Source organism: Heloderma suspectum, chromosome 2, assembly GCF_057233095.1.
Source record: "Heloderma suspectum isolate Gila_16-S chromosome 2, 16-S_ref, whole genome shotgun sequence".
Taxonomy (NCBI): Eukaryota; Metazoa; Chordata; class Lepidosauria; order Squamata; family Helodermatidae; genus Heloderma; species Heloderma suspectum.
Window position 1 is genome coordinate 231,419,103 of NC_139459.1, and position 25,215 is coordinate 231,444,317.

Sequence of the window (25,215 nt, forward strand, 5' to 3'; positions counted from 1 at the left end):
CCCTCTTTTCCTCCATTTTTAATACTAGAACCCTAAAGTAATCCCAGACTCAGGAAGCATCTGCTGTCCTTCATTTCACAGAGATATATCTATTTCTCTGGATTTTTCTGCTTCCCTAGGTTTAGGGAGAGGCGCAAGTAAGCCCTAAGAGACAATATGCACTCCAAGCATGTTAATTATTAAGTAAATACCCTTTTTTTCTCTTAACCCCAATATTCTTTCAACACTTGATTTACAGAACTGATTTTTGTCCGCTTGCACAAACTTCCTACTTTTTAAAAAAATTACAAGATCATATAACAGCCATTGGAGAGTTCAGCTTTTTTTTTAGTATTACAGAGTAATTTTAATTTTACAAGCTGTCTTTTAAAAATGATACACAGTTGTATATCTTTGACAGATTTTCAGTGTGGACAAGCCATGAAGATGCCATCATAAAATTTATATGAAGTCTGAATATTAAACAACAAATAAGGTCACGTTTTAAGGCAAGATACATTTTTCTGTGGTTTTCTGTCCAACGAAGCATTTAACTCTTTAGTTTCATGTCAAATTTTGGAGGCCATTATTTAGAGAGGTTTAAAATGACTGCTTTCTTATCACTGCATTGTATTTTAAGCAAGCTGATAACCAGTTTCCTCAATACACCCGTACTAATTTTATCCAGCAATTAATTCAGTATGTGATCCATAACCATTTGAGCACATGATTCACAACAATTAAAACAAATGGAATGTAGATTGCACCTTGAAAGTGGTTAACATCTTATGGCCACCACAAGGAGGCTACTTGAAATAGCTAGTCAACACAGTGGCTGTAATATATATGGTTTGCCACTACTGCGTGGAGAATATTGATGTCATCTCCAGATATTCTCTGTGGTAGATGCCTATGGCATGGAAACTCCCCATGCAAAGGAGGGAATCCAGGCAACAAATTGCTCTAGTCTATTGCAAGTGGACTCTATGGTGTCAACCTCTTAACCAGCCCTTAGGCTGCTATTTAGCACCCACCCAAAATCTGCTAACTATTCAGAGGATGGCTCGAATCTGAAATATTTCACACTCAGCCTAAGGGCCAATTACTGTGACCACTTATAATAATCTGTTTATCGATTTTTTGTTTTCTGTGCATCTCTCAGTGTTGTTGCAATCTAGGCATCAGCTGAGCTGTTCATGAGGCCAGTTCAACATATGTAGATGTACTGAGTCAACTCGCACTTTCAACCCAGAAAAAAAGAATGCTATAAATAGCCTTATGCCATAAAATGCCTCCTCCTTCCAGAAGGGTAAATTTAGTGTGTTAAGGGGTAACTCATCTGTATTAAGTAATCTTAAGTATGTACCCTTGTCACTGGAAGCTCTCCAAAAAGCCAATCAGGAAAAGAGATGCCACCACGAAATATGCTAACTGCAGGTGCCATGCTGCAGCCATCAAGGGTTTGAACTGCTTCAGCAAAAAAAATGGAACCGAGGCTTATGTAGTACTTTAACTGCGAGGACTCTAGAGATGCTTCAGTTCTCACCTCAACCTTTTCCACCATTAGCACAGTTAACAGGAGCAGGTATCCAACTGTGTCATCCCACCAGTGGAAAGGAACTGCTGGAAGAACAGATTTCTCCCTCCCCCTCCCATGCATCCCCCAAATTTGCCATGAAGGGCTGGGGGGCCCTCAGGAGATCTAGGGCATGCACAGGGGGGCTGCAGAGAGGAGACGAGGAAGCCCCATTGTGCAAGCAGAAGTCCCATTCATTGCGTAAGCGGACTTCCACTTGCATAAGGATTAGATCCAACCGCTAAAATTCATGAAGCATGTCTGCCAAGGAATTTTGCTAACTCCACTGCTGGTGAGCACGGTTGAGCTTGGAGACGTTTCTTTTTAAGCAAATGGATTCCTTTTCACCTGGCCAGCAACTTCTCAACTTGTGGCAGACATACAAAGCTGAAATAGTTTATCTGAAGAAAAGAGTTTACAGGAAGTTTCAGTGGGGGCTGGTGGCTCTGATTTCAGTACAGCTGTGAATCCATTTTGGGTTTTAGTCAGAACCAGCCTAAACTCTAAAGGAGCTGCCAAAGGTTAACAGAACCCTATTGGGGGATTGGGTTCTGCACCTTGGATAGCTCCTTTAGAGTTCTAAAGGCTGGTTCTGACTGAAATCCAGAATGGATTCACAGCCCCACTGAAATCGGAGCCACCAGCCTCCACTGCAAAGGCTCAAAGGGAAAGGATTTCTCTCTGGCTTGGGAGTCTTGCCACTTACCTTTAGTTCTTCCAGATCTGGCCTCTCCATACTGACAACTGCTGCCAGCAACTGGTCTTCCAGACCATCCCGAGTCACAGTGAAGTTGATGAGAGTACACTGTGCCTGCATTTCTGGTTGGTAATGGGGGTTTGCTAGCTTCGTATGAAGAATTAGGCGGAAACTGGGGTTATACTCACATTCTTTATCTCCAATTTTAATGTACCTGAAAGAAATGTGAGAGTCATCACTAACCCTTGCATTGCCCACGGGCCAAGATAACACAATTCATTAGACTCCCATGACCTGCGTATATATGCATAGTATTGTGGGATGGGGTGATTCTAAGTCATCATTAAAATGCTCTACTTGACATTATGATAAAAGGAAATGCCACATTACTATGGAACAACAGCTATAAAGAAATACTACACTACATGGTGGATGGTATTCAGTGGCATGGGTCAGGCATACACTGTACATCTCATAATTAAAGAGCACAAGTCTTTAAAGTGCAGGGCACCTCAAGAACTCAGTCATGGGACACTTTATATGTGGTAGTGGTAGAGCAATTACGTTCAGGAGTCCACAAGGCTACAATAAGATATATTAATGGCTGGACACCTAGATTGGTGCCATCAATTGAAATGTCTCCCTATCAGCAGCAGGGGCTCCTAGCAAGGGATAGCAAATGGAAAGTGGAAGCTGGAAAGAATAAAGAAAGAAAAGTTGGAGAGTACAATGGGAGAAGGGCAGCTGGATACTGGAATGAAGAATTTGACAAATAGGTGCATTTTCATTATAGTATAATAAGAAAGATGTATTTGCTTTTTTCTTCTGTGAAGTCCATGAGATTTTCCTATTTTTGGATTGTCTCTTCTAAGTAAGACTAAGGGAAACCGCATCTGGGTCTTCTACACATAATTACTGTTGTTTGCATTATTATGTATCCATTGTCTTCCTAATGAATACTCAAGACATGAAAAGAAATTTAAAAATAAATATTGAAATAGCACCTTAAAACAATTTCCTACAATACAAAAGTAATGGCAAATAGGAGGGTTAAAAAACGGTCCATGCAGGTTGTTGTTGTTTATTCGGTCAGTCGCTTCCGACTCTTCGTGACTTCATGGACCAGCTCACGCCAGAGCTTCCTGTCGGCCGTCGCCACTCCCAGCTCCCCCAAGGTCGAGTCTGTCACCTCCAGAATGTCATCCATCCATCTTGCCCTTGGTCGGCCCCTCTTCCCTTTGCCTTCCACTTTCCCTAGAATCAGCATCTTCTCCAGGGTATCCTGTCTTCTCATTATGTGGCCAAAGTACTTCAGTTTTGCCTTTCATATCATTCCCTCAAGCGAGCAGTCTGGCTTTATTTCCTGGAGTATGGACTGGTTTGATCTTCTTGCAGTCCAAGGCACTCTCAGAATTTTCCTCCAGCACCACAGTTCAAAAGCATCTATCTTCCTTCACTCAGCCTTCCTTATGGTCCAACTCTCGCAGCCATAGCTGACTATGGGGAATACCACTGCTTTAACTATGCGGACCTTTGTTGTCAGTGTGATGTCTCTGTTCTTCACTATTTCATCAAGATTTGTCACTGCTCTCCTCCCAAGAAGTAAACGCCTTCTGATTTCCTGGCTGCAGTCAGCGTCTGCAGTAATCTTTGCGCCTAGAAAGACAAAGTCTGTCACTGCCTCCACGTTTTCTCCCTCTATTTGCCAGTTATCAATCAAGCTGGTTGCCATAATCTTGTTGTGTTTTTTTTAGGTTTAACTGCAAGCCAGCTTTTGCACTTTCTTCTTTCACTTTCATCATGAGGTTCCTCAGCTCCTCCTCTCTTTCAGCCATCAAAGTGGTATCATCTGCATATCGGAGATTGTTAAGGTTTCTTCCAGCAATTTTAACTCCAGCCTTGGCTTCATCAAGCCCAGCACGTCGCATGATGTGTTCTGCATACAGGTTGAATAGGTAGGGTGAGAGTATACAGCCCTGCTGTACTCCTTTCCCAATCTTAAACCAGTCCGTTGTTCCGTGGTCTGTTCTTACTGTTGCTACTTGGTCGTTATACACATTCCTCAGGAGGCAGACAAGATGATTTGGTATCCCCATACCACCAAGAACTTGCCACAATTTGTTATGATCCACACAGTCAAAGGCTTTAGAATAGTCAATAAAACAGAAATAGATGTTTTTCTGAAACTCCCTGGCTTTCTCCATTATCCAGTGGATATTGGCAATTTGGTCCCTAGTTCCTCTGCCTTTTCTAAACCCAGCTTGTACACCTGGCAATTCTCATTCCATGAATTGCTGGAGTCAAGAAGCAACAGTAAGAACCAGACATGGAACAACCAATTGGTTCAAAATTGGGAAAGGAGTACGACAAGGCTGCATATTGTCGCCCTGCTTATTTAACTTATATGCAGAGTACATCATGAGAAACGCTGGGTTAGATGAATCACAGGTCGGAATTAAGATTGCCGGGAGAATTATCAACAACCTCAGATACGCAGACGATACCACCCTAATGGCAGAAAGCGAAGAGGATCTCAAGAGCCTCTTGTTGAGGGTGAAAGAGGAGAGTGCAAAAGCTGGTTTGAAACTCAACATTAACAAAACTAAGATCATGGCATCTGGCCTCATCACTTCCTGGCATATGGAAGGGGAAGAAATGGCAGCAGTGAGAGATTTTATTTTCTTGGGCTCCAAGATCACCGCAGACGGTGACTGTAACCATGAAATTAAAAGCTCCTTGGGAGGAAAGCTATGGCAAACCTAGACAGCATAGTGAGAAGCAGAGATATCACCTCACCGACAAAGGTCCGTATAATCAAAGCTATGGTTTTCCCAGTAGTAACGTATGGCTGTGAGAGCTGGGCTATAAGGAAGGCTGAGCACCAAAGAATTGATGCTTTCGAACTGTGGTGCTGGAGAAGACTCTTACGAGTCCCCTGGACTGAAAGGAAGTCAAATCAGTCAGTCCTCAAGGAAATCAACCCTGACTGCTCATTGGAAGGACAGATACTGAAGCTGAAGCTCAAATATTTTGGCCACCTAATGCGAAGAGAAAACTCTCTGGAAAAGACCCTGATGCTGGGAAAGACTGAAGGCAAAAGGAGAAGGGGATGGCAGAGGATGAGACGGCTAGATAGCATCACTGATGCAATGAATATGGACTTGAGCACACTCCGGGAGAGAGCGCAGGACAGGAAGGCCTGGCGTGCTATGGTCCATGGGGTCACGAAGAGTCAGACAGGACTAAACGACTGAACAACAACAACAACCTTGCAAGATCTTGAGCATTACCTTACTGGCATGTGAAATAAGTGCCACTGTTCGATAGTTTGAACATTCTTTAGTGCTTCCCTTTTTTGGTATGGGGATATAAGTTGATTTTTTCCAATCTGTTGCCCATTCTTGTGTTTTCCAAATTTGCTGGCATATGGCATGCATCACCTCGACAGCATCATCTTGCAAGATTTTAAACAGTTCAGCTGGGATACCATCATCTCCTGCTGCCTTGTTATTAGCAACACTTCTTAAGGCCCATTCAACCTCCCTCTTCAGGATGTCTGGCTCTAGCTCACTGACCACACTGTCAAATCTATCCCCGATATTATTATCCTTCCTATACAGATCTTCCGTATATTCTTGCCACCTTTTCTTGATCTCTTCTGCTTCTGTTAGGTCCTTGCCATCTTTGTTTTTGATCATACCCATTTTTGCCTGGAATTTACCTCCGATGTTTCTAATTTTCTGGAAGAGGTCTCTTGTCCTTCCTATTCTATTATCTTCTTCCACTTCCGCGCATTGCTTGTTTAAAAATAATTCCTTATCTCTTTTGGCTAACCTCTGGAATTTTGCATTTGATTGGGCATATCTCCCCCTATCACTGTTGCCTTTTGCTTTCCTTCTTTCTTGGGCTGCTTCCAGTGTCTCAGCAGACAGCCATCTTGCCTTCTTGGTTTTCTTTTTCTTTGGGACATTTTTTGTTGCCGCCTGCTGAACAATGTTGCAAACTTCTGTCCATAGTTCTTCCGGGACCCTATCTACTAAATCTAGTCCCTTAAATCTATTCTTCACCTCCACTGCATATTCATGAGGAATATTAGTGAGCTCATATCTAACTGATCTGTGGGTCTTCCCTATTCTCTTTAGTCTGATTCTAAATTGTGCAATAAGAAGTTCGTGATCTGAACTACAATCAGCTCCAGGTCTTGTTTTTACCAACTGCATAGATGTCCGCCACCTTTGGCTACAAAGGATGTAGTCAATCTGATTTCGGTGTGGACCACCTGGTGAAGTCCATGTATAAAGTCGTCTCTTAGGTTGTTGTTGGAAGAGAGTGTTTGTTGTGCACAGTGAGTTGTCTTGGCAAAATTCTATCAGCCTATGTCCTGCTTCATTTTGCTTTCCCAGACCATGCTTGCCTGTAATTCCAGGTGTCGTTTGACTACCCACCTTAGCATTCCAGTCTCCTGTAATGAAAACAACATCTTTTTTTGGCGTACTATCCAGTAGGTGCTGCAGATCCTCATAGAACTGATCTACTTCTGCTTCTTCAACTTCTGAGGTTGGGGCATATATTTGGATCACTGTGATGTTAAATAGCTTACCCTGAATTAGAACTGAGATCATTCTGTCATTTTTTGGATTGTATCCAAGCACTGCTTTAGCCACTTTATTATGAATTATGAAGGCTACTCCATTTCTTCTGTGGTCCTCTTGTCCACAGTAGTAGATCTGGTGGTCATTTGATGTGAAGTGGCCCATTCCAGTCCATTTCAGTTCACTGACACCCAAAATGTCTATATTTAATCTTGACATCTCCCCAATAACCACATCCAATTTGCCCTGGCTCATAGATCTTACATTCCAGGTTCCTATGGTATGTTGATCTTTAGAACATCAGATTCGTCATTCACCACCAGCACCATCGGCTGCTAGCCATCCTTTTGGCTTTGAGCTAGCTGTGTCATCACATCTGGGCTAGTTGAACTTATCCTCTGTTCCTCCCCAGTAGCATCTTGACCATCTTCCGACTTGGGAGTCCCATCTTCCAATGGTATACCGACATATCTCTGGTTGTACTGATCCATTTAGTTTTCATGGCAAGAATACTGGGGTGGGTTGCCGTTTCCTTCCCCAGGGATCGTATGTAGTCTGACCTCTCTGCCGTGATCTTTCCGTCTTGGGTGTCCCTTCACGGTTTAGCTCATGACGTCATTGAGGTGCTCAAGCTCCAGCACCACAACAAGGTAACGATCTCCTTTGCTGAAGGTCCATGCAGGACACCATTTTAAAAAGTCTGCTGATACAGAAACGGTTTTAAAACTGCATAAAACTGGACCATGATATCCCATCTTCTTGGGGAGGGTATTCCATAACTTTGCTACCATTACTGAGAATGTCCTCTTAGCTACAAGGTGTTGGTTATTGGATATAGCACTTGGAGCAAAGTCTACCCCAAGGGTCACAGGGTCTGGGAAAGTTCACAAGAAATTAAAAAAAATATGCCTACTGTGGGGGATAGCAGCTCCCGCCAGAGAACACACCAACTGGCTCAACCCTCCAGAGGGTGTTGTCCAAGGAAACATCTGACCCATCACCATCTCACCTTCCTTTTTTGATAGTCTCTCGCCCAAGCAGTGGACCTAGGACTGGGTCAACAGATTCTTCCAAGTTCTCAATCAGAACAACTTCACCAGCAGCAAGGGCCTGCTCTATCATATCCAGATACCTAGGGAAGATGGAATTGGCATGACACATGCAACAACAACCAGTAACGCTGCCTACAGCAAGGAACTTGTGCCCTCGTAAGGGGTGGGGGAGCAGTCCCAGAGAAAAACCAGGGATGCGAACGTTATAAAAGCGTTGGGGTGTACAGAGAGGAGGTAGTAACTGTGAAAGACAAAGAACACCCTGCCCGCTTTATGTATTTATGATTATAACTTCTTAAGGATGGTGGCGCAGCATGATAGGACAGCTCTTCATTACTTAGAAGCATGCTAAGAGCACCAAGTTTAGCTAAATTCATGGGGTCCAGGGAATGGCCAGCACTACACATTTTTCCCTTGGGAGGGGAAGCAGACACCTCCCAAGTTCTTTACACACAATATTTTTCCAAGGACACTTTAACCTATGAAGTCTAGTCTACCCCTGATGCCTTAACTCTTTTTAGACGTGCCTTGAGTTAGTCATTGTCCTTTTTAGTGCTGATCCTATAACCTTGACCAATAACAGAAGTTCAAGATAATCCTGAAAACATGACCCAAACAGGGCAGGCTTGTGTCCTTTTTAGGTGTCACGGGATTGAAATTAGCAACATCAATCAAATGCAGGCAAAAATCTGAGATGGAGGTCTAAAGGATGCAGTTGTAGGGGCATCATATATTACTCTGGATTATACACACAAAAAACCCTACACGGATGTAAATACTCTTATGTAGGGAGACTTGATGCAAGGGAAAACAGAACTGCTGTACCTCTAATAGTTGTCTAGAGGTGGGAATTTCCACAGGTGCATCTTTGTCATACCTGCAGCCAAAAGCTGAAACAACCAAAATCTCCTTTTCTACACAATTATTAAAGGTGCAGGAACCCTGTCTTCCTTTACACCTGAGCAGCCTGTAAAAAGGTACCCCTGTTTTGTGGAGATGTCACTGTGGTGAAGAACAATAGTGCAGTGGTAGAGCATGTGTTCTGCATACAGAAAATCCCAGGTTGAATCCTCGCTATCTCCAATTAAAATTAACAGGTTTCAGGTTATGGGCTTCAGCATCCTCAGAAGCTGTGAGAGAATTCTACTAAACTAGTTTTCTTCATTGACAGATAACAAGGGTTGAAGATAAAAACAGCTTCCCACGTGAGCCTTGCCTGCCTCTGAATCGTTAAGAAATGACAAGTCCTTAAGCCACTGCCTGAGCAGGGGGGCCATAGCACCTCCATTTCACTCCACCACCACCACTACCATAAAATAATTTCCTTTTGAGAACTGCCTGGAAGATCCCTATCCCATTGGAGGCCTGAATCTTGAAGGGCAAGTATTAGAAGATGAAGCAGTAGAACAGGGACTAAAACCTCAGCACTGAAAACTGCAGCATGATGCGCAACGAGTTGGTACCCAGAGTGCAACCAGGCCTCCTTCATTCTCTTCCCCCTCCTCTGTACATTCACAGTTTCAGTGTGGTTTCTATGGCAACCATGCCAAGTTCTGCACAGCTCCTCCCCATTTAATCAGAAATCTCTATCATCTTGGTAATAAAAAAGGCAGGTTAATACACAGAAGTTCTACATAGCTGCCAGATTGGACCACTTTTCCTGCAAATGCAATTGGCTCCCATAGTCTTTCTACTGAAGCAGGAGAGACATCAAATTTGACACTACAATGGTCATGTACATCCTCTGTGTTTCATTGCAGCTTTGTACGATCACGCCTGCTCACCCTTTCTGGCCAATCCGGGTCACTCGGAGATCTTCACCATACTTGGTTTTGATCCACTTGATGCCCTGGAGCTGGGGGTCAACCATGAGCGGCCAGCGTTCACAGTTTGTGAGGATGGTGGCATTTTCAGTGGACATGCGGTCAGCTGGTAGCCCTTCATTCTGCCAGGCTGCTACATCAGCATCATCCGTCAGCATCATCAGAGGGTCCAACAAGGAAGTCACAGGGATTGCAACCTGGAAAAGTAAAAGGCGCATAACTTGCAGACAACAGTAGTAATGTAGGAAGCTGCCTTATAGTGAATCAGACCATTGGTCCATCTAGCCCAGTACTGTCCACCCTGTCTGGCAGCAGCAGCTCTCCAGGGGTTCAGGAGAGCTGGGACTGAACCTGGGCCTTTCAGCATGCAAAGCAGGTGCTCTACCACTGAGCTACGGCCCTTCCATCTCCCGATGGAGATGCAATACAGCAAATGCCTTTGTGTTCCCAGTACAGGCAAACTGAGTTTGTGTTGCCTTTTTTATTATTTAACAGCAAGTTAGTCTCAATGACCTCCAGTTTTTTTAAAGACAGTTTGAACCTAGAGGTTTTAAGCAGAGAGGCACAACTCAAGATTGCTTTTACATTTCCCGCTGTCTCACTGTGGTAGGGGGAGGAACAGGGAGCAGATGGAACTTTGTGTCTTGCCGTCATCTGAGGGCCTCATCCATCAACTGGATGAAGCCCTCAACTGAGGGTCTCATCCATACTTCCAGTAGTTAGAAGAGGGATAGAAAGGGAACAAAAAATACTCCGGGTGAATGACTGGCTACGAAAGTGGTGCCGACGAGAGAGATTTGGATTCTGGGACTACAGGCTATACTTTCTGGGCTGTTGGCAAGGGATGGGTTGCACCTCACAGAGGATGGGAAGAATGTGTTTGGCCACAGCATGAAGAACTTCATCAGGAGGGCTTTAAAGTGAATCCTACGGGGAAGGGAGATGTAAAGTTGGGAGAGAACAGCTCTAACAGCACCCAGTAATAGTCTTCAGACATATGTAGGAAGAAAGCCAGACTATGAAGCACATGGTCTTCAATGTCTATATACTAATGCCCAGAGTATGGGAAACAAACAGAATGAACTTGAACTCTTAAAACAAGAGGGAAATTATGACTTGATAGGTATAACTGAGACTTGATGGGATGACTCTCATGACTGGAATACAGCAATTGAAGGATATAACTTGTTCAAAAAGAACAGGAGGAACAGAAAGGGAGGTGGGGTTGAACTGTATGTGAAAAATACATATCTCTGCACAGAAATACAGGAGGATGAGCTTGGTAGCCCCATCGAGAGCATCTGGATCAAAATAAATGGAGCAAAGAATACAAGGAACCTGGTAGAACCTGGAAGACGAGGATGAAACTTTTGAAAAGCGAATAGCCAATGTTTTAAGGAAGCATGATGTAGCAGTAATGGGGGACTTCAATTTCCCCGATATTTGTTGGGAGACAAATTCTGCAAAACATGGCCCCTCCAGGAAATTCCTGACTTGTGTAGCGGATAACTTCCTCCTACAGAAAGTAGAGGAAGGAACTAGAGGATCGGCTATCCTTGACTTGATCCTAACCAACAGAGATGACTTAGTGGATAAAGTAGCAGTTACAAGAACTCTGGGGGAAAGCGACCATGTTGTACTTGAGTTCTTGGTTCTAAGGGAAGCAAAAGCCGAATGTAGTCAAACGCGTACCCTGGATTTTAGGAAAGCTGATTTTAATAAACTCAGAAAAATTATCAGTAAGGTCCCATGGCAAGCGACTCTAACGAGAAAAGGAGTCCAAGATGGATGAGAGCTTTTAAAAAAGGAAATTCTCAAGGCACAATTACAAACCATTCCAACAAGAAGGAAAGGTGGAAGACAACAGAAGAAGCCAATGTGGTTTCTCAAAAAGCTTAGAGATGACCTGAAAACAAAAAAGGACACATATAGGAAGTGGAAAGAAGGCCAAGTAACAAAGGAAGAGTACAGGCAGGTAGCACAGAATTGCAGGGATGGCGTCAGGAAGGCTAAAGCTGAGAACAAGCTGAGGTTAGTGAGGGATGCTAAAAACAACAAAAGGCTTTCTTCAGCTACGTGCATAGTAAAAGACAGAGGAAAGAAATGGTTGTTCAGCTATTAAATAAGGATGGCAAAATGATAACAGATGACAAAGAAAAGGCAGAAGTGCTCAATTCCTACTTTGGCTCAATCTTCTCCCAAAAGAGGGTCTATGACCCCCCTGGCAAAGGTGAAGTACAGGCTGAAGGGGCAGGAGTGCAGCTTGAGATCGATAGGCATATGGTCAAGGAACACCTAATTACTTGGAATGAGTTCAAATCTCCAGGGCCAGATGAACTGCATCCTAGAGTCATAAAGGAACTGGCAGAAGAACTCTCAGAACCGCTGTCTATTCTCTTTGAGAAATCATGGAGGGCGGGTGAAGTGCCAGATGACTGGAGGAGGGCTAATGTTGTCCCTATCTTCAAAAAGGGTAAAAAGGAGGAACCTGGGAACTACAGACCAGTCAGTCTGACATCAATCCCTGGGAAAATTCTGGAGCAGATGATAAAGCAATCCATCTGGAAGCACCTTGAAAACAATGCAGTGATTACTCGAAGCCAACATGGATTTGTCAAAAACAAGTCCTGCCAGATGAATCTGATCTCATTTTTTGACCAAGTAACCTCCCTTGTGGACCGTGGGAATGCTGTAGACATCATATACCTCGACTTCAGCAAAGCTTTCGACAAAGTGCCCCATGATATCCTGATGAGCAAACTAGCTCAAAGTGGGCTAGATGAAACAATGATCCGGTGGATCCACAGTTGGCTACAGAATCGCACTCAAAGAGTGCTTATCAATGGGACCTTCTCAAACTGGGGAGAGGTAACGAGTGGGGTACTACAGGGCTCAGTCCTGGACCCAGTGCTCTTCAACATTTTTATTAATGACTTGGAGGAGGAGGTGCAGGGAATGCTGATCACATTTGCAGATGACACAAAATTGGGCGGGATAGCTAATACTTTGGAAGACAGAAACAAAATTCAAAGTGATCTGGATAGACTGGAGCACTGGGCTGAAAACAACAGAATGACATTTAATAGGGATAAATGCCAAGTTCTGTACCTAGGAATAAGAAACCAAATGCACAGTTACAAGATGGGGGATACGTGGCTCAACAACACTACAAGCGAGAAGGATCTTGGAATTGTTGTCGATCACAAGCTAAATATGAGCCAACAATGGGATGTGGCTGCAAAAAAGGCAAATGCTATTTTGGGCTGCATTACTAGAAGCATAGCTTCCAAATCCCGGGAAGTACTAGTTCCCCTCTACTCAGCACTGGTTAGGCCTCATCTGGAGTACTGGGTCCAGTTCTGGGCACCACACTTTAAGAAGGATGCAGACAAACTGGAGAGGGTTCAGAGGAGGGCAACAAAGATGATCAGGGGACTGGAAACAAAGCCCTACGAGGAGAGACTGAAAGAACTGGGCATGTTTAGCCTTGAGAGGAGAAGACTGAGGGGAGACAGGATAGTGCTCTTCAAGTACTTGAAAGGTTGTCACAGAGAGGAAGGCCAGCATCTCTTCTTGATCATCCCAGAGTGCAGGACACGGAATAATGGGCTCAAGTTACAGGAAGCCAGATTCCGGCTGAACATCAGGAAAAACCTCCTGACTGTTAGAGCAATATGACAATGGAACCAATTACCTAGGGAGGTGGTGGGCTCTCCCACACTGGAGGCGTTCAAGACAAGGCTGGGCAGCCATCTGTCAGGGATGCTCTGACTTGGATTCCTGCATTGAGCAGGGGGTTGGACTCGATGGCCTTGTAGGCCCCTTCCAACCCTACTATTCTATGAGTCTATGAACTGACAAGAAGTCGCATGGCAAATACTCGCCCTTTAGTGCACCATTCAAACCAGTCAGCATTGCCATCTGGCTCCCTGTTACAGCACGCGTTCCCAGATATGATACCTGTCCCCCACCCTTGGGACAGTTGCACTCAAACACGTCAGACCAGACCCATTTCTTCACGATATTTCTGTCACTCACACGTACATATATTCAACACTTCATTTTCATTAAGCGAAATACATCATAGGATTATATGATATTTTCAGGTATGTATTTAAATTAATGTACCAATCTCAAAGTAAACACAGAGGAGCAATGTCCCAAGATTGAAGAGGGTGTTGCTATTGCTTTAAAAAATCTAAAACTAATTGGAGTTTAAAATATTAAAATAGTGACTTCTTTTTATCTGCTCTCTGGTTCCACAGCATTGGGGCCGCGTGTTATAGTCACATTTTTCATGATACACATCTGTGAAGAAAAGCCCCAATTTTAGATATAAAAAACATCTTCTTTCATAACCCAATTCCAAAACGAGAAATCATCCTCTTCACAGCTTTATCAAAAAGCTGTGCATAACTGTCCTTCCTTCACTGTGCATACATCCAAAGAGAGCACAACCTTTTAGGCTGACTTCCCCACCCTGGTGCCATCCAGATGTATTAGACTATAACTTCCATCATCCTCAACCAGCACACCATTAGCCATGCTGTCTGGGGATGATAGGAACTGTACTCCATACATCTGGAGTGCCCCAAGTTGAGGAACACTGTTTCTAGGGGTTCTCATCTGAGGGTACGGACAATATTCCAAGCAGGACATGGCTTTGGCAGGAGGATTAATCTTTTTGTGCCATGGTTTTTGCCTTCAAGGATCACTACTGCCCTTTCCTTTGGGAATGATGTGAGATACTTATCAGCTGAAGGCATAGGGCTCCCAGCTACCTGAAGTGACAGAGGCCCCAGACAGAGCCACACCCAAATAGTTATCTCCTTCAGGGCAGGGGTGGACAACCTTTTTTGCCCCTGATGGAACAGCACTTCCCAGTGCTAATCAGTTGGGCAGGGAGCAGTGGGGCACATGATTTAAATGGGGGAGGATGGAGGATGGGGATAATTCTCCCCACATGCTGCCCACCCCATCATAAAGGTGCTCCATGCAGCCCATCACACAGCTGTTTGGTAGTCAGTGCGGAGCACGATTATGATGATGGAGGGCAGCGCGTGGGTAGGTAGAGGCATCCCTGCGTGCCACCCTCCCCATCATAATCCCATTCCACACAGGCTGCTAAGCAGCTGAGTGGCAGCAGAACACCGGATGGCTCTGTTGGCCTGGGCTGCATAGAACGCCTCTGCATAAAACTGCCTGCATGTGCTTAAAAGGAATACATGTCCAAACAGAAATCGTAAGATTTAAAAAGCGACCGGTTTCGTTATTGCTTGCCCCCCTGGTATCAGAGCCAGTGGGCCAGAGAACCTGCTACACTTGAATTTTTTAGGTTTTGGTTTGGAATGCAAGGGAGCTGAAAGTTAGAAAACCAGCTAAGGGCAAATTGCTATGCATGTTTAGACAGAAAAAATGCTGGAAGCTGTAGGGCTTCTTTTCTATCTAAACATGCACAGGATTGCACTTTAAGTTAAATTTCCATGGTTTTATCAAGAGTCCACGGGCCAAAAAGAATTAGCTCATCGGTTGAGTGCAGGCAATGTCACCTCTCCTGCCTCAGTGTTTCATTATGCCCTTTTGTGTACAAAAACTAACCAATGACACAGATACCTCAAAGAATGAGGCCTGGAGCAGGCAAAGCTGACAGCTTGATAGAACAGGATCAGATTACACCTTGTACTTTTGCAGAATGTAATTAACGCATTCACATGTCTGCAGTTGTACTGCAAGGCAGTGTTCACAATGCTAGCAAGACAGATCCTACACGCCAGGCCACCCTGGAGCCAGCTGAGCTTAGCCAGCAGGCTTGGGACTAGAATGATGAAGAGAGCGTTAGATGTTTTCACTCAAGGCACGATTTTGCATTGAAATAAAGGTTGGAATAATTAAATGACACATAGATATAATATTCGTTGGTTTTTGGCATTTTAAGTCATAACAGTAATGGACAGAAGCAATTAAAACTGGTGGTGAGAAAGAAACAAATACTCCAGCTCAAAACATCACATGTAAAAAATGAAAACAACTAACTCTTCATTCAAAGCAAGTGTTGGTGTTTGAAGAAATGTTTCCCAAAGGCTATCATGGGCCAGCAACTGGTGAGACAGTTTCAAAGGTGAATCCTAGAGCTGTTTCCAACAGAACTATATAGCCTCAAACAGAAGCTCATCACATGAAACAGAGATGCACGTGAGAATGTGAGAGTGATTTTGTGCTCACTTTTAGCTGGTGCAAATATGGTTTCCACACACCATCCATCAGATCCTGCCTGTATTTCTTGCTGAAATAGCCCAGGTAGGAGACAAAGGCGGTTATCAGCAAGACATCTCCACACAACGCACTCTCTTGCAGCCTGAAGTCTTTCACTGATTCAGCCCATCTCACATTTTCAGAGGCTAGGCCCCCAACCTAAAATGATCGATAGAAAAAATAATCAGGGTCCTACGCCCACAGGTTTCAGCCACTTTGTAACAGATGTTTTGGGTACCATCTACACATTACTCTCACAAGAATACCACATGTCTATTTATTTATTTCCTTCCTTCTGCCCCCCCAAAATGCCACTCAAGGCAGCTACTCAGAAGTGAGTCTCATTGAGTTCAACGGTGCTTACTCCCAGGTAAGTGTGTGTTGGATTGCAGTCCAAGTCCCATGACAAGAATTCCTACATTGTGGGAATGGGGGAGAAACAGAAACTAAACAAAAGCTCTGAAAAATAGGGGTGGACGAAAGTCACTTACCTGTCCTCGAAGCTTGTTCGCGGGGGGGGGAGGTGCTTCGCTGCTCCCCCCGCGAAGTTCAGGCCGGGGGGGGGAGGCTTCCCGCCTCGCCCGGCCGAAATTCAGGCCAGGTGGGAGGCTTCCCGCCTCGCCCGGCCGAAATTCAGGCCGGGGAGGAGGCGCCTCGCCTCGCCCGGCCGTGAACTCCAAAGTTAAAAAAAAAAAAAAAAACACCCCCGTGATAGGCTACGTGACGATTAACATAGACTATCATGGCTGACTTTGCAGATCTAGCCGTGATAGGCTACGTTAATCGTCACGTAGCCTATCACGGGGGCGTTTTTTTTTTTCTTTTATTGGAATGGCGGGGGCGGCAGCCGGTCGAAAGACCGGCTGCTGCTCCCACCCCGGGTGAACACTCGCCGAACCGCCGGCCGGACCCGCCACCGGGAGGGACATTCGGCAAAGGTAAGTCCCGTCCCGGGGGGGGGGCGGGGGGCGGGGGGGCGGAGAATTTCTCCCCGAAACTTGTTCAGGGGGCGGAACACGTTGGCGCTCGGCCCCCCGAAGTTTCGGGGAGAAATTCTCCGCCACCCCTACTGAAAAATAAATTCAGGTTTTAGTGATTTTTCATTCCTGAGAATATTGACCTTTGGTAAGGAGTAAGGTTTTAATGTCAGGATTTTTTTATTGGGTCCTGGCAGGGTTTTTTTTAATGTAAATGTAATGTATTTCCTTATCCAGCCAAGACACCTGCTGGGAGGGTGTGGGAACAGCTCACACCTCCACTGGCTACTGGCTGTATCTCCCTAAAGAGGCCTAGTTCACACAATTGATGTTGGAGATGAGTGATGTGGTGAAGGAGAATAACCTATTTTCACTTTTGCACCTTTGTTTTTGAGAAGAAAGTTTTCTGTCTGTATTTCACATTGGAGTTGAGTAAAGAAATAGGTGTTCATAAAACTCAGTGAAGCACAGTTAGAAACTGAGAAGTGCAGGTAAGGAAAGGTTTAGCAGCAATTCCTCCCCTTGCTCCCAAAGGAAACATTACCACCTGTCTTTATCCCTGGCATTGACCAAGAGCCTAGACTAGTTGAACCACATACGTCTCATACTGGGACCCAGCCCTGAGGTCCCAGTCATTCTTCAGAGAGGAAGAACTGTGTTTTATATAGGCCCCATCATTGCAGGCTTTTAGGAAGGTCCTGAAAACATACTTATTTCTCTGTCCTTCCCCTGATTATGTATTATGGGACTGGGTTGTAGATGCAATTATGTGTTGTTGGTTTATCATATGCTGGTGTCTGTTGTTTTTTGCAATGTTTGCTGTTTTTATTACTGCATCAGTATTTATTATGTGAATTTTATTCTTTATGCCGCCTTGTGAGGGCTCCTGCTACGCAAGGAGTATCTCAAATAAAAATAAATAAAATGAATGTACTGCTGCTAAATTCAGAGTATTATTCTACCACATATGTTTATAGTCAAAGTGGAAATATCTGGTTACTACGTTTTAGGAGTGTTGGAGCATATAAGGTGCATGTTAGTGGCTGGCCTTTCTTCTCCCAATTCAACCTTTTCAGGCATGAACTTTCTTAGAAACAGACAGACATCCAGAGAGACAAACAAGAAAAGAGAAAAGAGGTTGCAAATGTAGGTTTATGGCTCAGAAGGGCAAGGATTGATTAAGAGTGGTCATTCCCCAAAGAAGAAATTGAGGAATATAAACAACTGTTTGAAATTGACCATATTTATATCCTGGCAGTGAGCCATGGCTGAACTGCTGTAACAACTTTGCTCTATGCAGCATGTGTCAGCAAACAGTACGGTGTTATAGCTGGCTCTTTCTGATTAAAGAGATAAACGATCCTCTTCCTAGGAAAACAGTGTTTGTTAAAGGAAACCACTCCTTTCATTTATTTATATATGTATATACATGTGCCTCTGTGTGTATATATATATGCACACACACACACAGTCACTCACACTAATGATATCCCACCCTTCCAGAGAGTATTCAAGTTATGTGTGGAATTCACATTTGATTTGTGTTTTTGCATATTCATTATGGTACTGCATGAACTGAAAAATGATCTTGGGTCGTCTCTGAAAAATACTCTGAGTTGTCTTCTCTATAACAGCAGATTTTGCTAAATCATTGGGCCCCATTTTCCTGGATCCTTCTAGTTACGTTTCATTTGAGCTGTCATTCATATTTAATTTACAAGACAATATGACACAAATTCTGGTTCACACTGCACAAGAACCTGGGACGAGAAATCTGTGTACTACTTCAACCCAGTGGCTTTTCAACCTCACTGTTCCCTTCCTCAGAAATATTATATCCAAGTAGTGTAGTAAACCTATTTGTTTGTTTATTTATTTATTTTATTACATTTATATCCCACCTTTTTTCCTCTTTAAGGAACTCAAGGCGGGGTACATAACCCTCCTCCTCTCCATTTTAGCCTCACAACAACAACCCTGTGAGGTAGGTTAGGCTGAGAATCTGTGACTGGCCCAAGGTCACCCAGTGAGCTTTCATGGCTGAGTGGGGACTAGAACCTGGATCTCCCGACTCCTAGTCCAACACTCTAGCCACTACACCACACTGGCTCTATTTGTTCTTTGAGAACAGCAAATGAAGCCACGTTATATGTCCTGGCAATGTTCACAGCAGTGCCTTCTGTAGCAGCACCTATCATTACAGAAGGTCAAACAGAAGAGATAATATTCCTGGCCATGCTGAAGCAGTTATTCGAAGTTTTGTAAACCTGCCCCTAAAGAACACTATCCAGTCAAAGCGCATTTGGCAAAAACAATATTAACTTTAGTAGACTGCCCTTGTAATCTGAGATTGAAAATTTGTAACAGGATTATATTTTTTATTTGATTTCAACACATTTTTCATATTATGAATTTTAAAACTGGTTTATTTTTTGTTTACTAGTTTATGTTTGTACCTTTTGTTGTAAAGTTTTAACTATGTTTTCTAAATTATTGTAATGGTATAGTACTGATCTCCTGTGTAAACCTTATATTATTTCTTGATCTATGATTACAGATCATCGTCTTCAAGAAGGCCAGATCTTACCTCTTCTTTTTTCCTTTCTTTTAAAACACTTTCTTAAACTTTTTAGGGTCTTGGCTGATACCTATGCTGTTCAGGGTGTGTGTGTGTGGATTTTTTAAAATTGTTCAATCATTTTATTTATTTTTTAAAAGCCTGATCATCACCTTTAAGCACTTTAGTGGAAAAGAAATTAAGACAAAAGAAGAAGATGCCACTAGAGCTTCAGAACAAAAACTGGGCAAAAGAGCAATTCTAAAGAAAAGCAAAAAGATTTTTTTTTTAATGAACAGAATTGAATGTAAGATCAGGCATATAAGAAAATAAATACAAAAATAGCATGCCAACTTAGCTAAAACTGTGACTGATGTATTTGGTGGAAAATGCGGTCACGCCAAGGTACTTAGCTTTACCAGAGTTCTTAAATAACTATTCCATTAGCAGAGGTTTTTTAGCCAAAGCAAGCCTCTCATAAAACTGGCAAATGGGAATCCAAACAGGTATCACCTGTTACTATCCCAAGCAAGAAAACCCCACATCCTTATGAATCATCTTGAGGATGAAAAAAAGACTATATTGGCTAGGAGTTGCTAGTAGGATTGCATGATGCATTTTTACTATTTTTAATACTGTGAAGCAGATATCACTTATCAGCTAGCGCTGGGTGGCAATATATTCAATTACAGCACCTCTTGATGTCTGTATATGGGCCATCAGTGATGAGTGCTTCGAGACCTCCTATACTGTTAGAGGAATTAATTGGCTTTTTACAGAAAGATAAGCCTACAGTAGTGGTTTTTAAATGCCTTTTGGAATGTAATGAAGTGGATGTTCAGTATGTTAGAGATGAACTGGAGTGCTCTATACAGCCCAGTCAATGGAAAGTTGCCTTCGCTTCCATAGGTACTATTTCTGTAGATTTAAAACTGAGGCTGATTCAACAAAAAATCATGCTTTGTGTATACTGGACACCACAGAAGCTGGTTAAGAAAAAGCTGGCTAGTTCTGCTAGAAGCTGGCGATGCAATGCGAATAATCAATCACTGAGGCAAATGATGTGGGCATGTCCTTTGGTGGCTTCTTTCTTGTTGGAAGTTACTGCGCATATACATTTTGGTTCTTGAAAAATCTGGGATAATTGTGGATGCTCATGCACTTTTAAATTATATTCCTGTAACAGATGGACAGAAAAAGTGGACTTTGAAAGCCCTAATGTAGCAGCCATATCGGGGATCAGACTAAGTAGCCTCATGCAGTCTCATGCTTCATGTTCTTGCTGAGCTCTTTCTCCCTTGAATATATTGTTGTAAGCTGACGAGACACAGGAATTCCTTATCTTGTCAAAGGTCATACAATTGTATATCTTGTTCTCTGCTGTTCTCTTCTGTTCTCTCCTTATCATGGCTACCCTATAACCCAGTTCTTGTATTATAAACAATGGTGCTAAGAGAAGAAATGTTGAGGACTGCAACCCCACACGGGAGGGGGAGGAGGAGCCGTTTCATATGTGTCACAATGTCTATAAAACCAATGTGCTGATGTATTTCGGGGCTTCTGGCTCTTTGGAAATGATTCCAGCCTTAAGCCCGCGCGTTAAATAAAGAATCTCTTTTTCCTTCACTCCGTGGTCTCTCTGACTCTGGGTTCTGCAACATAAATGGTGCCGTGACTCGGATTCGAATCCTCGTTAGTATAGTGGTCAGTATCCCCGCCTGTCACACGGGAGACCGGGGTTCGATTCCCCGACGGGGAGCCATAACCGGTTGATTTCTAGACCATCAGCCAAGGCTAAACCTGGAACCTTAACCAGTGACATTGCTAAGGCCAATTTTTTTGAGTCAGAATATAACTGCACATGACTATTACAATTTTTAGTTAGTTGGAGTGCTCGAGGCTGCCGTTGACGGATTTTCTCGGGCTACAGGGGAAGAATTGGCACCAGTTCAATTGGCGGCTGAGGCAACATGGGTGGTTATCAGACAAGTTGGCAGGAATGAATGACCAAGTGCGGGAATTACATGTCTAAAACCATCCATGAGGCAAAAGTATGTGGGCATCATTAAAAGATATGTTTTGAATTTTATTACAGTGGAAGGGGGCCAGGGATAGCTTTGTATTTTCTGGAAAAAATTTTGACAATTAAGCATTTGTGCACACGTAGCATTTGTTTCAGCAATGATGGGGGTGCGTAGAGTGAACTCTGTAGGGGGTAGGATCTTTGCAACCATGCCCCAATTAGCATTTTGGGAATAAGTTAAACTTACACCATAAACTTTTAACATGGTATCTTTTTGAATTTTCTCAGGATGTCTACAGACAGGTATTAGGCAAGAGCTAATAAGCCTGTTTGCAGGTATACCTCTTGGCAAACAAAAATGTTTTATTTTCATGATGTTAGCCAGGTGAAGCCAGTAACTATCAGCAAATCACTGGGACAAACTTCTCTTTCCAGGGGCTGGCCCCCTTTTTGCACCTTATTAAGGAAACACAATGCAGCACTACTAACACTACAACACGCATGTTTGATCTTCTTTGGGATCTGACCGTACGCCGGGCAGCTATTTACCTGGCAAGCTGCAGTAGGGTCTAGTCCCCTTCTTCAATTCTCCAGTTGCAGGTCTGACCGTACGCAGGGGGACACACGGGAGGGGGAGGAGGAGCCGTTTCATATGTGTCACAATGTCTATAAAACCAATGTGCTAATGTAAATCGGGGCTTCTGGCTCTTTGGAAACGATTCCAGCCTTAAGCCCGCGTGTTAAATAAAGAATCTCTTTTTCCTTCACTCCGTGGTCTCTCTGACTCTGGGTTCTGCAACATAAATGGTGCCGTGACTCGGATGTGGCAGGCTCTGAGCCAGACAGGTGGCAGTTGCCTGCTCTTGATCGCCGCACCGGGAAGACGAGCTCGGCGCATGCCTCCCTTTCTTGGCGCCACCGACCTTTTTGTCGAGTGAATGGGAGAAAGCCTGCACTGGGATCGCCCAAACGGCAGCGAGCAGCAAGAGAACCTTGGGAAGCGGAGGAAGGAACTTGAGCCCTGCCTGTATCGCAGCTGCAATTGAGTTGAAACCCACATTGGAAGCCTTCAGGAGAAAGGCAAGTATATGGGAAAAAGAGGGCCCCGCCTTTCGGGAGAAAGGCCACTGGGCAGAGAAAAAGAGGGCCCCGCCTTATGAAGAAGGTCAGTGTTGGTGGTATACGTATACAAAAGAACCTACTCCTTGCGGGTAGAAGGGGGGCCTGATCACACCCCCGAGTGGGCGCCAGTACGTAGCACGCCAGTACTCAGTAGGAAGCTGAGGAAGCTGGGGAAGCCGTTTTCCGCTCTGGTAAAAAGTGGGAAAAGTGGGTGGCAGGGACATATGGATGTAGTGGAGAGATTGATGATTGTGTGAGTGGCTACTGCGGTTTCTGACGCATACCGTTGACTGTCCGGGTGCCCAGGCCAGTAGCAAAGTGCGTGGTGTGAAAAATCCTCTTGTGTTGGCCAGTGAGACCCCTTACTCACTGACTAATTCCCATTCCCTAATTGTGTCTGTCTTCAATTTAGGAGGGAGGCTATGGGTGGTGGGGGAAGCAAACCTTGCACCCCCTTGAGATGTATGTCAAACAAAGAAGGAAAAAGGTTTTTTTTAAAAAAAGATTCAGAATAGAGAGAGAAAACAGCAAAAAGCTCAAGGTCGAGCTGAGAGGAAAAAAAAACAAAATCTGAGGCTGTTTATTAGAAAAATGTTGCAGGACAGTCTGGCTTTTAACAAAGCGTGGGAGTGTGAGACTGTAAGGCCGAAGAAGTAGCTGTTAGCCTAGCGCGCCGAGAGAGGGGGGGCAGGAAAATTGTCCACAACGTTCTGAGTTGTGCAACATCATCACCTCGCCTAATTGAGATAAAATCCCTAAGAAATGGAAACTGAAAATGAAGACCCAGAAGATGAAGGCAAAATAGAAAATAAAGGTGAAGAATCAGCCCCCAGAGCACAGGCTAGACCCCTCTTCGAGTGAAAAGTGTGCCATAAGACTGTCCCAAAGCAGAATGAAGCGGAGAGACCATGTTGAAGATCTCTGCCAAGGTAACCGTGTTTAGCTTTGAACTGTGTTAGAATTGCATAGAGCCTGTAGCTACTGACCAACAGCTATATGATTTCTAAAGAGTGTAACCATTAAGCTTTTGCCGTGGGATTCCCTGCAATGAAGAAATCTCACTGATTTGAGTGTCCAGTGTTACACTGCCTAAGTATGTGTGCTAAAGAGACCGAGAAACCAGACAGCATGTTCCTGGCCAAGCCAAAATCACGCTACTGCCATGCTCCTGAAAGCTGCAATAAACTGTGTAAGCTGGGAGACCCAACCTGATTGAGAAGAAAAGAAGATATTGGAGCAACTGTCTTAAAAAACAATGAGATCTGTGTAGCTGGCTGGCTGACGCTGTCAGTGATGTTACAACTTTAAATTAAGACTGTTTTCCTGTTTGAGACCCCAGCGAAGAAAGCTAACCCGAGTTATTTGTTGCCCGTGCCAAAGCAAGAATTTGGTGGCCCTGTACCTCATCGTGTCCTGTTTTGAGCTTGGGATTTACAAATACAAACAAACTGAGAAGCTTGCCTTTAAAGTCCTGCAAATCACCCCACCGCCTCCCTGAAGATTAATGGCTGCCTGAAAAATGCAAGTATAAGGCGATGCCCATCACCCCCCAGCGTCCTGAGTTTCAGCACTCAGTGTTTCAGTGCTTTCGTGTACCAGGTTAGAAGAGAAAAAAAAAAAGAGTAAGTTTTTAGAATGTCTGTGAGAACCTGACAGAAGTAAAATAAAATTTACAGAGGAGTTGCCCAGGTTAAAGCGTCACGGCTAGAGAGCTGAGCTGTGCCGCTCTGTTTAGATAGAGGCCTTGCTAAAAAAAGTTAAAGGCCCTTGTCTGTCAGAAGGGGTGTAGGGCCACACTTTCCCTTTTTAAACTGATGCAAAAGTGGAGAGCCTTTGCTGGAAACATCGCATCTTCATTGCCCAGAGCCTTCTCTGTTTGCCTCCATCAATGTCTGGGCTTTTTAGAGACACTCTGCACATGAACTAAAATTTTAAATTGTCAAAGACAAAGTCAAGTAGAGAAAAGACAAAAGCAAGTAAAAAAAAAAGGAATAGAGAAAGTAGAAGACAGATAGAGAGAAAAAAAAAAGAAGAAAGAAAAGGCAAGAGGCAAAGAAAAAAAACATTTGTAAAAAAAGAAGCGTGGCCATAGTTGCCCCCAGGGTAAATTAAAAGCAGCTGATTGTGCCTGGAGCTTATTACCTGGGGTAAAGTAGCCACAATAATGTAATAGTTCTTTAAAATGAAGAAAATGTAACTAGAAGGAGAAGAAGAGCCTATCCCAAATGTGTGTCAGTGGGACTAGTGTAAGGCAGAAAAGTTTAAGTAAGTTTAACTTGAAAAAGACAAAGAGACAAGGCTGGTGCATGGAGCAGAAAGTTTTATATAAAAAGTTTGAAACATGATCTGCAATACAGGCAGATCAGCAAAGAAAAAGAAAGCAAAAGAAAGAGAAAAAATTTGTCTTCCCATACTAATAAATAAAAAGTGTTATCAAGCACTTTGGGAAGCGAAGTTGTTTACAGGAAGCTGTGCCTGAGAACCAAACACTTCTAGCCTATGCTGAAAATGCTTGCTAGTGTTGTGCTGCCTCATGGGTAACATGTATGGTATAAAACCCATTTA

The 25,215-nt window shown here is 43.7% G+C and overlaps 1 protein-coding gene and 1 non-coding gene across 2 annotated transcripts in view; one reads left to right on the forward strand and one right to left on the reverse strand.

Annotated features, from left to right (window-relative positions):
- Positions 1 to 25,215, reverse strand: part of DNAH9 (dynein axonemal heavy chain 9) — a 293,377-nt gene that overhangs the window by 91,749 nt on the left and 176,413 nt on the right. The window contains exons 52-55 of the mRNA XM_084838397.1: positions 15,942 to 16,130; positions 9,681 to 9,916; positions 7,854 to 7,976; positions 2,262 to 2,466 (exon numbers count right to left, since the gene is read on the reverse strand). Of these exons, the coding sequence (XP_084694523.1) occupies positions 2,262 to 2,466; positions 7,854 to 7,976; positions 9,681 to 9,916; positions 15,942 to 16,130 (753 nt within the window). The remainder of the gene's footprint in view (positions 1 to 2,261; positions 2,467 to 7,853; positions 7,977 to 9,680; positions 9,917 to 15,941; positions 16,131 to 25,215) is intronic.
- TRNAD-GUC (transfer RNA aspartic acid (anticodon GUC)) lies at positions 21,193 to 21,264 on the forward strand. The gene has a single exon. It is a non-coding gene; the product is annotated as a tRNA-Asp (tRNA).